We start from the raw sequence: 17,500 nt of genomic DNA on the forward strand, positions 1-17,500 counted from the left end.
ATACATACTGAAAAATACTTACTCATTTCCACAAACGCATTTGATATATTGCATTTAAGTTTACGATTTTATACTGTAAGACTTCTAATTTTTACCAGAAGTCTGGTTGACAGAGCAATATTATGTGACAAAATAGATATTTAATAACTAAGGAGCTAGTTTCGTATATATACATAGTATCCCAGACTTGAGCAAATTTTATCTAAAATTAAAATTGTATTTCCCCCCAGAGGTACTACAGATGGTTACTACTATGTAAGAAAGAGTGAAAGAAGCCACACAACAGTTTTACTAACCAGATGCAATGTACTTCAGCAATCCTTGCATAGTAGGGGACAGTCCTTGGTACACTTGGAAAGGTACCTATCTTACTGCAACCTCTCCCGTACAAATTTAGGACTTGGGGTATTTTTCAAAACTTATTATAGCTTAAAAAAAAAAAAAAAAAAAAAAAAAAACTTTTTTTCCCATTGGTAACACATTTGTCCAGTTCCTTTCTTTGTTACAATTACCTGTTACAAGAATTGTAAGCTGAATCTTCTCACAAGTATTTCTACAGACATATCTGACAATAGAAGGGACAGTAACCAATGCAAAATAAGACTATCCCAGCTTCTTCCTAGAGTATACTTGTTGAATAAAAATGTTCTTACCTCCTCTGACTGTTCCCTTGTTTGTACAGGTGAAGATCTTCTTCCAACTGTAAGTCGATGGCAAGGAAAAGTCAGTCCCGAAACAGCTAGAGTCATCTACAAAAAAAGAAGTGATTATTTATTAGCACAATATTCTCACTTAGGTTTTTTCTTTTTTTTATTTCAGGTTGTTTTGATATTCAAATTAAAGACTGCACTGCAGAAGTCTGAATTAATTATACAGACATAAAGAAAGAAGCCTGGAAAATTCAAATGATTCCTCACATAAAAATATTCAAAAATCCAACAGCTATTACTGCACATTCACTACTAACATATTGCAGTATTTTCTGTTAGGTGTGGAGTGCTAAGACTTAATTGCAAAGCTGCAATATCAAATTTTAGCATTTGAGGTTTTCTGTTGCTGTTTTTACATTAACTATATACAGTCTTCAGGAAAGGCTGTTACCTCAGCAGATGATGAAACAGGGACTGTAGATGCTGGCAGGAGAAAAATTAGGTAACAATATCTATCTGCGCATTTTACAGCAAAGGAGTTCATAGGAATCCAAAGTATCCAAACAAACCAAATGGAACTGCAAACTCAAAACTGGCTTGCACTGTTATTTTCTCCTAAATCAGGACTGAACTTTGAACCATTACTTGTAGATTTTCTGGATTTAAACCAGAACAAGAACAATATCTTGTGCAGTTAAATGAAAAAAAGATTTATTGATTTGTCTCTCTGTTTTAAGAGTTCAGGCTAACTTTTCAAAAAAAATTAAAATACTTTATTAATAAACCTTACTAACCATATTACCGTAATTATTTGATTTGTTTTCATGTTGAGACTATTTTTCTCCCCCATGTAAAAAAAAAACTCAGTAAATTATACAGTGGGAGACCTTGATGAAGTATACATAATTCATTTTTCCTTCCTAATTAATACGCAAATGTTAAAGTAAAGATGACAGGTACTGATGCAACTAATATAAAACAGTTAAGTTAACTTGCAAAAACATTTCAATCATCTTGAAAAAAGAGTTCAGTGTCAGAAATAGTAAAAATCAAAATTTCTACTCAGAAAGTCCACTTCATCTCCATCTTGGTCATTATTAATATCAAAGGCACATGCTATGTTTCTCATATGAACTGCAACACACATGAACCCAACAACGCTAGTGAACTTATGGTCAGCATAGAAAGGATATTCATGCCAACAGAAACAGCACTTCTTTCCTACTGCTGTATGCCTAAATCTAAACTTTTTAAAATTAGTGAGAGAAGAAATGAAGACAGTAATGGAGAAAAGCTAGCACCATTTGAAAGTCAAAACGATTATATGCCTGCAAACCCAAAAGAAGAGTCTTTGGAGATGCTATTGCACATACGGTTCAAAAACGTACTGATGGTTATGAATAAAACCAAGAATTGTCCACTATTTTATTATCAGAAAAATCCCACGGAAGACGGGGAGAACGTTGGGATCCGTGAAGTACAGCCAGAGCTTTAATAAGCTAAACTATAGAGTACTCATTGAGCTGGGAAATTTGACAAGATTCTTCTTTTTGAAGGCAGCCATAAAGCTACTTGGTTTCATTGCATGAGTCCATCATCTAGCTAATAGCCAAAGCAGCACTCACGCTTAGGATATTAACAAATAACACTCGAGACAAAACAAAAATGCAGCCCAGTATCTTCTATGCCAATCAAGGGAACTTCAAATATCATTCCAAAAAGTTGCACAAATTCTTCTGTGCTATTCTTTGCCATTTCGAGCATCCTTCACGCATTTCTTTATACAGCTGCAGCGCACACATGGCCTACTGCCCTCTTCTGGAAAGCACATCAGTCCTGGCCACGTGAAGCTGATGATCATAAAACAGAATCTTCTGCAGCACCTAAGCCCTATTTTGATAAGACGTGGTGTCAAAGCTACAATATGAATAGATCTTAAATTAACGTAGTTGGTTCGTTTTGGCAACAAATCCAGTTTTTGCAGAATCTGAACCTGACAAAAAATATTTGATTCTGTACAAATCTTACTGACTTGTAGAAAGACAGTTCTGGCTGTATGTTCAAAATGTTGTTTCTAGTAAATGGTTCCTTCAGAAACATCTAGAGGACAAAAAACATTTTCTAGATTCTATAGAAACCATGACTATTTTTTCTTGGGCACAAAATGAGACACTTAAATTATACATTTCACAAACACAGCATCCTCCTAATTAGACTGAAAAAATGGTAAGCCAAATCAAATTTAAATCATCCTTAATCAAAACCCAAGAATAAATCATAAGCCTGAAATTTCATGTACTGCCATGAGCACTGGAAATACCCCATTTCTTTTTATACATAATTTGGAATGACTTTACCGCTTGCCTGCTAAAACTCCCAAAGATTTAATTTGCTGCAGGTCAAAGCGAGCTGATTAAGCAGCTAGTTACCAAACGAACATTAACCTGTCTGAACTAGCCCACTGTCACATTCTCATAGTAAGGTTAAACAGAAGTTTAGCTGCATGAAAAACATAGCTATCATCTTAAAGGAAGTGAGTAATACTATTCTGGAACAAATGAAATATTAAAGATGACATACAGGTCAAGTGCAATTACCTAGGACACTCTCATGACAAGAGCGTAAACTGTATTCTCTGTAATAATCCACCAGTTTAATTAATACTTTTATTATCTTTTAATAACAAACAAAACCCGAGTATAATAAAACATGAAACTCTGCCCGAGTTACACACACACACTATAAACTACAGGTAAAACAGATACACACACACAAACTGCAGTTCAGGACACATCTCTTCTAGAGGTCCCTACTTAACAGCATCAAATACGCTGGCTGATATCCAGAAAAGCTCCTGATCTCTTTTGCAAGTCCACTAAAGAAAGAGTCCTAAGATGAAGCCGTTACTGTACTACTTCATCGCTTGGCCCAGTAGCAGGGTGCTGCAATCCTAACGTGCAGCCCCAAATTATGGTGGCCGAGGGTCTCTCAGAGATGAGCCAACAGCAGCAAGAGTTCAACACCAGAACCCGTTTCATCCTGCTCCCCGGGCAGCTCGTATGCTTTTCTTTGTGAACATTTGTGTGAGAAATCACCCTCTGCTTCAGCTTTTTTGAGAAGCCTTTGCTAAGTAAAGGTTAGCACAAAGAGGCACAAACGCGGTTAGCCCTGCGTTTCGTTTTGGAAGTAATCTATGGGCATGTGCATGGCTCTAGAATTAAGTCATTTTAATTCCGGGATAAAGCAGACGGTCCTTTTCTCTCAAGAGAGAAACTCTTGAGCCAGAAAGTTTAACCTTTATTTTGGAAATTACGAAAACATATCAATACCAAGCAAAAGACTACTTTTGAGGCAATTCAGTCAAGTGCTACGGGCAGCAGACCTCACGACGGCAGACCCATGTTGAAGCCGGGCGCACCAGCTGCAGTGTCGCCGCAGCAAGACCCGTTTAGATATCAGACTGCTCTTCGAGTATTGGTTTTTTTCTTTCTAAATACTGCACACGCTTACTCCCAAACAGAATTGTAGTACATTAAACATAGGAATCACTGTCACAGCTATCTTCCTTCCCATGTTAATGGGCATAATCTTTTTACCAATCCCAAAATGGGAGATGTTGGTTTGTAGCCCGAGTACTGGATTACCCAAATTGCCAGCTCATGAACCTGTATGACTGTTTGTGGAAAAACTCAAAAGTCACTAACTTTTCAGAGTATTTTCTTTTGCCCCATGAGAATCACCCTTGCCTGCTTTCTAACACATACTCCATGATGTGAACAGGTGGAATCAAAACTTGCAGATACGCACGTGGTGAGCTTTTTAAGCATACAAAGTGCATAATTTAGTCTTCTGGTTGTTATAATCTAAGGAGTTAAAAACACTCAGATTCCCTAATCCTAAATCTTTCAGGCTGGCGTCTCTAATTTCCGTTCGTTAAAACTCCCATAAGGAGCCCAAGACGACGTGGCGCTCCACCCAGCTCAGCGCCTTTCCCATCTGTCTGTCTGTAAGGCAATATCTTCAGAGCACCACCTCCAGCCAGTTCCAGAATTACACCTCATGTGCGGGGCATCGATACTGATTTTGGTGTGAACTGGAAATGCCTGTTTCCCCCTTGTTAAGCAAGATGAGAATGAAGGCCACAGAGTATCTGCTGGGGAGGCAGATAAATCTGCTGTTAGCCCAGATCATAACATGGACTTCTGGCTGGAGAAAGGACCCACACAAGTAACTGTAGCAGTTCTCTGTTATCCCAGGAGCCGTTTGAGATTTTTGAGGGAGGGGGGGGTTGTTTTTTTTTTTTTAATGTCTTCACTGTTATCATTGTACAACCAGTACTGCATTGTACAAACAGAACTGCTTAATAAGTAAAAGAAAATTAGCTCCAGAAAAATATGCCAAAAAACATTATTACTCACTCGGTGAAGTCCAATTTCTATAGTGATTATACAAGTATCTTGAAACTCAAAAATATTTCTTTTGCTCTGGAAACATTGGCTGTATGTGAATAATATTCAGAGTATTATTAAAAGCGCTTAAGTCATTGTGAGTAAAAAAGAATTAATTAATTAATTAAGATTAGGAGTTCACGCTAAGTTTGAATAGTCCGGATCCTTGAAACTGAGCTGTTGTAACAAGTAGAATTTATCATAGCTACAAACTTCTAACCACCTTCAATAATAAGTATTATTCCAGCACATGCTAGCTCTGAAAACAGGCATTTATAAACACTATTTAGCGCTTTGACCATAACTAGCTTGTCAATACTAGCTAGCTGTGCTGCCATGTTAGGAAAAAAAAAAAAGTAAGCAAATATGGAAATGGTATCCCAAAACAATATTTATAAATCAGGAGGTCATCAGCTGAACAAGACTCTTTTTAGAAGTCTCATATCAGGCTGCAGGACATGTGTGGAGCTTTAATAACAAGCATACATCACATGAGAAGCTCTTCATCAGAAAAGAAAGCACCACTGCCTACAGACTGAAACCTAATCCCGATTCAAACACTCCGTATGACAGCCCTTTCACTGTGCTGACAACGTGAGTTACTTAGTTTTTTAATATAATGGTTTATTCACCTATGCACAGCTAATGTATAAGAAACAAACATGACATAGTACTTTCCATAACCCACCATGGTAGGTTATTCAAAATAATCAGACAGAGGTGCTCGTAGCAAAACACTCAATGACTGGCAGGTATCTCCATTACGAAAATTTCACTTCCATAATGATTTGGACTTTCTTCTTGTTGCAGTAATTACTGTGATTCTGTTTCCCCCTCCTTAGGTAACAGCAGGATTAAGGATAGAGGGGTAAGTGAAGGAGCTTTGTAAAGCATTTCATTAATCGTATTAAACTTACTATCCTGTGATCTGGCATGTTTTCTTAACAGTATAAGCCAGAGTATGATAAATGTCAGTGACACTACAGATGTAGGCATGCATGCCTTTTCTTGAAGCTAGGAGAAACGCTTGGCCTTTTTTGAAGACTACTGCACGAACGAAAAGTGTGAGAAAGATCATACTTGTCCCAGTTACTCTGTTATACTCTGTATGCGTACTGTACTAGTAGCTGAGTTTGGATACTAAGCAACGTACACTAGAAATCAAACCCTTTCATCTGCACCAAGACTAGTCAATTAATAAACAAGATTAAACAATTCATCAGTTTTCTAGATTTTCTCGGCTGAATAGCATGGCTCCTGCAAGGAAGTCTTTCCATATCTCCAGGTTCAGTTCATTCTCTGTCCTTTCAATCAGGGTATGTAAAATTGTAATACGTGAGAAACTCTCTTGCTTCTTGGTCTAGACAGACTTCAGTTTAGATGTCTGCAAGGCATATTCATCATTGCTTATCCCTTCCTCTTGATGGACAGATCTCAGAAGAATTTAAACAAGTTCTTTTCTCCTAGCCTAACAAGATGCCACCTCTTTCTCCTCACTAGATGAGCTAGGTTCCCTGTTTAAAAAGATTACTATTCTAACTATGCAGAATGGGAAATTAGAGAGAAATATTTTTCCAGCAGGGCTAGGTCAAGGCACAGACCGAGGCCTCAGACCTCAGGTCTTTAAGTCAGGTCTTTAAATTACAGTCTGAGGGTGAACTAGGGAATTACAGATCAATTCCACCTACCTTTACTCTCCAGAAAGACACAGGAAAAGATTATCAAACAATCTATTTAAAACACATAGAAAATAAGTCATGCTGCTTGCTGCTCACTACACATTGGTGGTTGCTCACCATCGGAGCAAGGTGACATGCAGTCATATCACAGTGCGAATAGCGGAGGTCCAGCTCAGCCCTCGAGCTCTGGACTGGTGAGGATATCTGACCCTGCTGCTCCAAGCTCACTAGCATTCTCATTTTCCTTTTGTAACCTACCTTTTCTGAGATTAAAGAAAGTGAGAATTTGAAGTACAACCAGCATACAGCAAGCTAATATTAGTGTGGTGAAAGGGAGATAACGGTTAACATGGCATATGGGAAAATCAATGGGTAAAAGGGACAGGAGACAGAGCGAGTGAATGATGGTTGGGGAAGTCGTGCTTCCAGGCTTGACATTTAAGAGTTGGCAGTTTTCCAACCCACAAACAGTTCAAGAAAAAAAATGGTTTCTAAATGCACCCAGCACAGCACTTGAATATGAATACTGAAGGGAGGGGAAATAAGATTGTTACAATCCCTTTGCAGTTTTGGGGGATTCGCCATTCAGTATCAGATGGCTCCTTGCTCTTTCTGGATGGAGTCCCAAAAGCCAAAAGAAGCCAATCCGCTCAGAGAGGCGGTGGTGGGCTCACAAGCAGCTCAAGCTACCTCTGATGGCACGCAGAGGCCCATGGTTTCAAGGAAGATACTGCTATGACATGAGAGGTCCTTCACATCAGCTTGTTCTTACCATGGCTCCAGTTTTCAGCGTTTAACCAAGCATTAGTAACAACGTGTGGGCAGCCCGGTGTGCTCAACCAAACCCTCACTAAATTCCTTGGGAACAAATAGGTGTTCAGCACTTTTCAAAACCCATCATTTAACACAGTCTAATTACGGATTAAAAAAAAATAAAAAAATCTATCTTGTTTTCAGTACATAATCTTACAAAGTCAAAGGGATATATGATTTGAGAATTCATGCATGTCCATGTCTAAAAACAATGTTTTAAACTTTGATGGATTAAAGAATTTCTGCCAATTAAAGTTTATCGTTTGCTTTGCTCTTTTCTCAAAGCTAATAAATACTTTCTTTAGTAACAGATTGTAAAATTACTTCTTCTTTTCATACCGAAACACACTGTACATAGAATACAAGTGTTTTCATAGCAACAAAGAGCAAGCATCCCCCTGTAAAATGAGGTTACATTAAAGTTAACAGAAGTCTATCAAATGAATAATTTGAAATCCACAAAAACATGGGAGTTTGTACCCTGGGATTAGAAAAATTTACTATACAGAACTGAACAGTTCTCTTCAGACTACGCTGGTCAATAAGAGATTGCTATTGAAGTATAGTACAGAATTAAAAATATATATATCAACCAATTAAAGCCTGTCTACAGCATCAACCCTTATCCCTCCTTGAACAACAATAAGTGGATGTAATTCCAGGTTAACCACTTTGTCTTTTGACATCAAATAGCATTAGCTGGAAAAAAAACAGCCAAGTATGCTATAGGTTTGCTTTTATTAAAGTTACTGCACAAATATAAAAACAAACAGAAGCGTTTAAAAAAAATCTGACAGCCCTTGAAATCAACTTCCTCTGGAAAATAACTTCATTTTTATTATGCGTCTTCAATACCACAGCAAAGCCTTGACAGGTATTCAACGTTTCATTTTAAACACTAACTGGATGAAAAAAAATCGGTAGGGTGGAGTGTGTTCAGGTTATAAATCAGCAGTGCTTATTTTAACTCCTCACAAAGTGTTGTTGAGATAATTACTGCTGACAGCTTTATTCAAGGTTCATTTCACTTCTTCTACTATTTTTCTCCTGTTAGAAGTTCAGCAGGGCCCATGGGAAGATCCACCCCTCACACCTGTTAGGCTTCTTCGTGTTACTAGGGCCAGTTTGGACATGTCACTTCAAATTAGCATTGTACCGGCGCGCTGTGACAATTACTTATCGCAGGTTTCACTTTTTTTTTTTTAAAGTTTCTAATCCAGCCACAAGAACAGTGTCAGAGTACGTAATTTAAACCTGTCAACGCAGGTTGTAGGAAATTCATTCCAAGGATTTTAGTGATGTTCCCATGGTAGAGCTTTTAACTCTAGTGAAGATTAAAATAACGAAGGAATGCTATATAGTTAAAAGATAGATTCCAAAAGATCTAAACGGAAAACGGTATCTCAAATATTAACAAATTCAAAACATTCGATAAATTCCCTAGATTAGGATTGAGAGACGCTTGCCTCAACTTGCCAAAATTCTTCTGAAGCTTTTTCCAAAGGGATGCATATCAAAGGTACCTATCTTATCCCTCCTTGCCCATTCCAAAGGCAAAACCGTGGGAGTTTAACAGAAGTGCTGAAGGCAGCAGCCCAGAGAAGATGCTCTGGACGCTGCTTGTGGGCAGCATGTAATCCATGGCACAGCAAACGGCATTTTTTTCTTTCAAGACAGACACCAAGATGAGGGATGGTGGAGCCACATCAACAAGCAGGGTAAAACAAACTTCACGAAACACTATCAAGAGTTTCTGGAGAGACTTAGAGCAAAATCCTGCCCGTTCCTCCCCAGGCACCCAGCTCTGGCACGCTGGGTGAACACGCACTCCAAATTTTGCTAAGGTTACTGTTAATCACCAGTCATGTTACTGTCAAGTCTATCACTCTCATTTGACAGCCAAATGAAAGAGAAAATGGTCCCTCATTTTGATTATTTATCTGATTTGATTAAGCCTAGCTAGGCAAGTTTAGGAATTAAAGCAGAAGAACAGACACAGTAGTACTTAATGTTGCTTTAAGCCTCAGATATACTTAAAAGAAACAACAGGGAAATAATATCTACTCGTACAACAGATTCTAATAAGAAAGTAATATATTTGAGAAATTGAAACAAATACCCACGATCACTTACAGAGCTTATTCTTGTTAGACAAAACCTGTAAATATTAAAAAGGATGAAAAATCTGCCAAGCCATTCGCAGCTACTTGAAACTCAGGGTAACAGAATTAAATAAACGCTGAAAGACCTGGAACACAGTTAAGTATGGACCATGGGGCTAATTGTGGATCTCGAGTTAATTACTTTCCACTGATACGTTTTCTCAATGGTCTTTTACATCAGTTTTTTCTTCCCTCGGTCTGAACCCCAAGGCAATTCAGAGCGCTAGCCTCCAAACTCTGGGTGATTCATTGTGTACTTCTGCCTTAGGATTTTTCGTTCACGCAGAGAAAGCCAGGCTTTCACATCAAGTTGATGTTAATGTGCACTGACAAAGCAACAGTAAAGGAGCTTCATGTTTGTCACAACGTGCACTCCTTAATTTAGTAATTGCTTTATACTGATATGCAAATAATGACACATTTCCCAAATTTCCAGTTCCTCGGCTATGCTTTCACTAATTACTCAGTGATTAAAACTTACTCATGTAAATTGGTTAAGTGAATTTATTAATAAGTACACCTGTGTGAATGAACGTTGATCTACAAAATATACATGCCCAGGACAGATCATAACTCACTGTGTGCTCCTGAATGTCTCAGGAACTGAAATTAAATATTCTTTCACCAAAACAAGATCAAAGATTAATACAGTATTACTCATAGCTAAACTGGGATTCCCAAACCTTTTCCGAGTGTGGACCAAACAAGAGTATGACTGCCTTCGGGTGACAAAGAATACCAGGAGTCAAAGCACACATGCCCATTTCGAGTCGCTAAATGAGAGTAGGACTGAGCCAAGCAAAAGAAAAGGTCTATAGGAAAAATGCCGAGAATCACTCTAGTACCTGGAAACGTGGGAAAGCATCAGCATCCACTGATCCATCACCTCTCTGAGGACCATCACCACACACTCTTCAGTCCCATTATGGTATTTTATGATGCTGCTTACTCTTACTTTGGATAATCTACTGGTGACCGTGCAAAATTCAGCTACACTTACTTGACGTGGATGTGGCATCATGTTCTCATAACAGCTGCAAAAAATACTAAACAGGGTAAGTTTGTCTTTCTATGTCTTCTTCCCTCAAAATTCTTCACAGCTTAAATGCTGAAAAACAATCAAGGTAATAAAATTGTCCTGTTTCACTTGCTGGCTTCTGTGCTGGAACAAGTGTCTGTTAGGTTTCTGATATTTTCTTTAACTAAATAGGTAATCACCATGGAAAAGAGTATAATAATACTGTTCTTGCTAGGTTGATCACAAATTGCCCCACTGTTTTTTACTATTCAAAAGAGACGCAAAATTGTTAAACAGATTTTTAAGGTAAAGAACAACCGCAAAATGAAATAACAAGCAACAGTATAAAACAACAATCAATTTGATTCACCCTAACCACAACTGAGCACAGATATTCAAGGATACATCTTGGGAACTGTTTTGCATTCACAAAGAGTATCAGCCAACCACTTGGCACATTTCTGGACTGTGGTGGGATGCCATTTACTTCACAGCATCATACGATGCTTTGGATGGCACACAGACGAGCGTCTGGATATGTTTCCAGCACTATATAATTCCTTGGCAGAGTTCAAGCAGTTGTGCCAGCAACACCACTTCCAACAAATGGTGCAAACACTGATAGGCTTGTTGTGCTGCCTCTTCCTCCCGGCTTTCACTGTCCAAGGAATCAGATTTTTGCAGTGTTAGCCTTTTGAGAACATGGTGTTACTGACTTCTAAAATGACCTTCTGAAAAGGATGTCTGTTTCTTATTTTCCATGCTTCCTTTACCTGGAATATACGAAAAGGCCTTTAATTCCCTGCACCAGCAGGATTAAAGGCACTGCACGTATATCCTCCTCAATTAAAGTAAAAAGGTCAAAACTAGAAATGTTAGTATATTAAATAACCACATATGCTTTTAGTATCCATAAATGGTAAGTTGTTGTGTTAGGGCACATGCATTAGTTTTATTCATTTACTAAGGCTATGTATTGAATGCACTTCATTGCTGTATAATTGTTACAAGTGAGCCAAGCAAAATATTAAGAACATAAATAATTAAATAAAAATTAAGTATTTATAAAGTGCCGTTCTGTTCAGAGGCCTCAAAGAACTTGATAAATATGAACCCTTCCCAACATTTTAGGTTGGATTTTCTCAGTCATCTGAACAATTTCTAAAAAAATCCAGCAGAAGCCATGTAGCTACTTTTCTTTTTATCAAAGTTTAGTATTAAATCCCAGGTCTCCTCTTAGAAATGAGAAGACTGAGTTGCTTAAGTGCACTGTTTTATCAAATGTCATAAGGAAAGTCTGCCAAGCTGCAAATCTGTCTGAGTTTTGACCACCGGGCAGTACCTACATTTAAAAAAGGAATTCAGTCCAATGATTGCTATTGAAAACTGAGTTCTTCTTGTATTTGGTAGAGGAATTTATCTGTCTAAAATAGATTTATCATCCAACATTTCTTAGTTCTACATTTTATCACTAGTCTATTGGACTTGAAAAAAATCCCAAGAGAGGACCAGACTAGCTCCATTCTATGCATTTAAAAAAGTTTATCAATTTAATATTATTTAAATAACACTTTTGTTAGAAGAAGCATTCAAGAATATCGCATTAGGCTCTGTGCACAGTTAGAACAAAATCCAAGTATAGTTCTAGCAGTAGCAAACATACTCTCACTCACATATAAAACAATAAAAATGATGCTGTAATTTTACACAGCTTTCATTTGCTACTACATGGCAAGTTCACTTACCATACATTTACTCAAAATGAAACTCTGTTCACAGAGTCCCAAACACCTTCAATCTATTGCAATGGATTTTCATACACCTTCTAGTGAAGCTTTGGTCTGCTTATATAGTGGAGTTTCATTACAAAAGAAATAAGCACCACTGTGATAATCCTCCAGGAATAATGTAATTACCACTTATCAAACAGGTGTTTGCTGTATTCCAAGGAGATTATCACTTCCTATTCTGCTCTCTGAGAGCAGAGAATAAAAGAAGCTGCTACTATTAAATGACTGAGGAGAAAAGGAGTCTTTGATAATAGCTCTTGCTAGCTTCTCTCAGCAGGACACGACGCAAATGTAGTCTTTCTATAACTTCTCGCCACTGAAATGAATACTCTAGTCTCCTCCGTAAGGTAAGTTAGAGCACTTAAACAAGGCCATTCCTGTTAACTGAATCTAGAGGAGTGTCTCTCTCTCGCTCTTCCTTGACTACTACAAGAACGTCAGCTTCTATCTTGTGCCAAAATGTAGCCTTTGTGAGTACTCCTGGAAGAGGAACTCAGCCTGCTCAAGCAGAAAGAAGCTGCAGAGCAGCTTGGCCAAACATCATTCAGAGACATTTCTGTGACAATGCAGTGTTTGATGATGGTACCAAGGGAGCTCTAAGATGAAGCTCTTAAAGTGTCAAGAATGGAAGCTTTTTAGCAGAGTATGGTTGTAGGTTAAACTCTGGTGGAGTGTAAACTGGTCCAAGGCAATTTTGTGGCACATTTTCATCAAATTCATTATCCAGATGGACTGAAAGTAAAGGGGACTAAACTACCTCTGTTATCAACATGCACAAGTAGGGGCAATGCAAAGTAGTCCTCTGGATATGTCCTCCTGGCCAGGCCTTTCAGATACTTACAATGTGGAGGGAAGTCTGGAACTAGAACAAGGAGCCTTTGAGAAAAAGAAACAAATGTACTTAAGTTAAAATTCTGAAATTACCTTAACAAAGCCTTTTGAAAGATTCTGACAGTTTAATGTCAGCCATAAAGGTGAAAAGCTCTCCAACTGTGTTAGAAGCAATGGTTACTAGAAAACATGACAAGCAACAAGCCTAGTATCAAACAAATAGTATTTCAAAAGATGACCTGTATCCGATGAGAGAACCAGCACTAAAATCTATTAATAAATAAGGTCACTGATTGACTAAAAGCTTCTGACCAAACGATATCATGAAGCAAAAATGGTTCAACATCTCCACGTCCCAGATCCTGGAAAACGTGCAGGTCTCTTCTCTTGCTGAGGGTGACCATGACCAAACCATTTACTGACAGAGAAAGAGTATCTTAAACAATTTTGTGACTGATGTAAAATATTATGGTGGCATTAGCATTTTTTGTCAGCAAATGAATGTGTTTGCTCTGCACAGTGGGAGAAATGCCTCACACATTTTGTATTGTCTTGAGCTGCAGGAGATTGACATATGGACATACTTCTTGAAGGCACTCAAATACCCTAAGCTGTTAGGTCATCAGAACAAGCCCAGCAAAGAGGACTTGAAAACTCTTTTAGATATGTCAAGAGGGTCTGTTGCCATTGCCAAGGCAACAACGCATGCCAGCCTGTTGAGTGGGAGATATCTCAGGGTGCATATCTTTGAAAACAATGCCAAAAACACTCTCCTGTGATAACTGGGTTACAGAGCGATGTAGGTGCATGACATGAGTTGCTATTACTACGACGCAAAACATGCAATTCGTTTGGAGGAAAGCCCAGGGTAACAGCTGAGCATCAAGCATAAAGGAGCAGTTAGGAAGGTAGATAGCCTACATATCTGCAGAAGGAAACAAGAGATTACTTCACAGTTAGCTAGTGATGACCATCTGTAGGTGCTTCAGAGGAAGTGAGATACTGGTGGTCCTGCAAGAACTGTCTCCAGTGAAGACAGTGAAGACCACTACTACCTCTGCAATAATTCCCAGGAAGAAAAGTGGCTCGTATTGCTACCTCTGTTGGGACATAAAAAAAAAACCTCTCTGATGTAGTTATTCTCATGTGTCTGGATGGAATCTAGGTGGAATCATGACACCAGCACATCATGTCAAAGTGTACTTAAGAGATCTGGATTGCCTAGATTTATCCTACCAATATGGTATTCTCTTTTACATATAGTCATTTCTATGTTTCTATGTTTTGATTTGCAGATTCTGTCTATACGAAGACTTCAGCAGAAACTGGAAGCAATGTTGAAATGATAACTTGAAGCAGAAGTCTGAGTCGGTCCTTGTTTACTAATTTTAAGCTCAACTCCTTTTAATGAGTTTTATGAACATGTAATTTTTATTAAAAATAACTATCAGGTCTACGGGGCATAGTTTCAAAGCAGGGGCAGCTAAAAGCATTGTCTCAATAGAGCAAGCAGATTGTCAGCCTCTTGCAAAAGAAGAAAATAGTAAAAGATTACAAATAATTATGCCTATGGCACAGCTGGTGTGCCTTATGCTTTAAAATACCAATGTCAATAAAACTTATTCTTGAATGGGTGAAATTACTGGAAACCTCAAAATTGCTACCAGTCTTTGCTACAGGACTAAGGTTGATTACAACAGGTTATGCTGAAATGAGGTCAAATTCTCTCTCAGTAGAAGCTGATGCAATTTTAGTTGATGGTGCTTGTCTTACACCAGCAAAGAATTTGTTTTTTCAAGTCCTTATTTTGAAAGATCATACTGTATGTGGCAAATTTATTACAATTCATATTTCTGAGATAAAATGTCAGTTATTAACACTGCACAATTACTCTATAGAATTTAAGAGAGAAGCGGCACTTGAAACTGATACTTGGCACTTTAAACTGCACATGGAATGAAAGTAAGCAGCCTGCAGCTAGCATGGAGGAGTGCACAACTTTCCTTAATATCCCTCAACAGAAGCCATGAGACCAAATACCAAATCAAAACATAATGTGGTATTGTAAAGTAAACAAATACAAAATTATAGTATGAATATTTCTCAGACAATAAATGTTACTCAGCCCCTTAAATATAAACATTATAATGAATGCAAATTTTATAAACTGTAGTGAAGACAACTGAAAATTTAAAGACCTGGTAGAAAAGTGACCCTTATTCTACGGAAAATAAGATTTAGAATTTAGGAAAGAGAATGTAGAGAATAAACTAGTATGTTACCTATCAGAAACAGTTTATTGGACTAGATACTCAGAGTTTATATCTGGAGATGGAATATCTCTCAGCAGCGAGATTCTTCAAAGCATCCAGAAAACAGCCATGAGCAGTGGCAACTGGCTTCCCCGATCTCCACGCTTACAGAAAGCTGCATATATGATCTCCAGATTATCCAGGGCCCTCTCCAGCAGAGTCTTGAATATTCCCTGCAAGGGAGATACCACCAGTTTCCTGGGCAACCTACTCCAACATTCAGTTGTTCTCACAGCAAAGAACTTTTTTCTTGTATCCAAACAGAATTTCCCCTGAAGCAACTTGTGCCCGTTGCTTCTTGTCACCGTGCATCCTTTTGGAAGAGAGCGCCTCCATCTTCTTTGAAACTACCTTGTATGTGTTGGAAGACTATGATTAGATCCCTTGAGTTTTCTCTTCTTTAAGCTGAACAAACCAAAGTCCTTCAAACTTTCTGCATTTGTCAAATTCTCCAACCCTCTAATCATCCTCCTGGTCCTCTGCTGGATCCTCTCCAGTTTTTCAATGTCTCTCATGAACTGGGGGGAACAAAACTGGACACAGTATTCCCAGTGCGGCCTAATAAATGCTGAGCAGAGTGGAATAATCACATCCCTTGACAAGTTTGCTATACTATTGCTGACGCAGCTCAGGACACAGTTTGTCTTCACCCCTGCAAGGGCTTGCTGCTCCCTCGTGTCCACTTGCTGTCTACCAGGATCCCTAGGTCCTCTTCAGCAGAGCTACACCCCAGCCTGTCAGACCCACAGCCTGTACTGCTCCTGGGGACTGTTCTGCCCGAGTGCAGGACTTCACATTTATCCTTATTCAACTTTGATCTTTTTGACTGTGTGAAGTTTAACCTTCTTCAAAGCCAAACCCAAACGAAAATAACCTTGTAGATTTGAGAGATCCATCTGCTCCAGGTTACATTTTCAGTAACAAAACAGTAATGAACTGTTTGAGTTAAGACTTGCAAACCACCTTGGAGAAATTGAGGATACAGCTATTCATCAATTAGTCCCCATGAAGTTACCCAAAAGACCTAAAAGTCTGTATACTACTCATTTTCAGGGAGGTAAGAAAATATTTTGGGTATGTCTACCTGAATAATGCCATAGGAGGTAGATACCTAAACTAGCTCTGAACAAAAGTATCTCAGGATCAGAAACAGTATAGGTATTTGAGAGAAACACCCTTTACAGGGGAAAGCCATGCTGAGGAGAGGGATATATTTGCAAACGTAGAAGCTTGTTCTAGTCCTGCTTTCTGGTCACACTACACTGGGCTATACAGATGCAACACTTTGAATTGTTATGTTTGGTGGAGAGTACAACCTTACATTTGAGTTGATAGGCTCAAAGCAGGAGTCAAAGTTTCAGTCATCCTAAATTCCTGCCCCAAAGAGACTGATTGACCTGAATTAAAAAAGAAAAAGAGTAGAAGAAAAAAGAAAAAAAACATTCCACAGAGTACATGGGGAAAAAAAACACTAAAAGACAGACATGAACCAGAAAAATCTGACTTCAGCACCACTCTAATAGTATTCCGATCATATGCTCAGCAAAAAATTGAGATTACAAGAAACTAAGGAGAATAAAATAATTCAGCACATAAAAATTGTTCTAGAAGTTCCTCTTCTGGAAAAAAAGTGTGTATTTTAAAGAATTATAATACCACTTTGCTGTAGATTTCAGAGCATTAATGAACCTTGTTTAACAGGTACCAACGTGTAAGCCAGCAGCTGAAATGAGCCACGACCATAAAAGAATGTGACTCAGAACAACATTATTTTAAAACAGACTGTTCAAAGAGACT

General features: G+C 38.2%; 1 protein-coding gene across 1 annotated transcript in view; it reads right to left on the reverse strand.

The window, feature by feature from the left end:
- Positions 1–17,500, reverse strand: part of FAF1 (Fas associated factor 1) — a 179,767-nt gene that overhangs the window by 63,694 nt on the left and 98,573 nt on the right. Inside the window, exon 9 of the mRNA XM_067301226.1 lies at positions 654–749. Within this exon, the coding sequence (XP_067157327.1) occupies positions 654–749 (96 nt within the window). The remainder of the gene's footprint in view (positions 1–653; positions 750–17,500) is intronic.

Source organism: Apteryx mantelli, chromosome 8, assembly GCF_036417845.1.
Source record: "Apteryx mantelli isolate bAptMan1 chromosome 8, bAptMan1.hap1, whole genome shotgun sequence".
NCBI lineage: Eukaryota > Metazoa > Chordata > Aves > Apterygiformes > Apterygidae > Apteryx > Apteryx mantelli.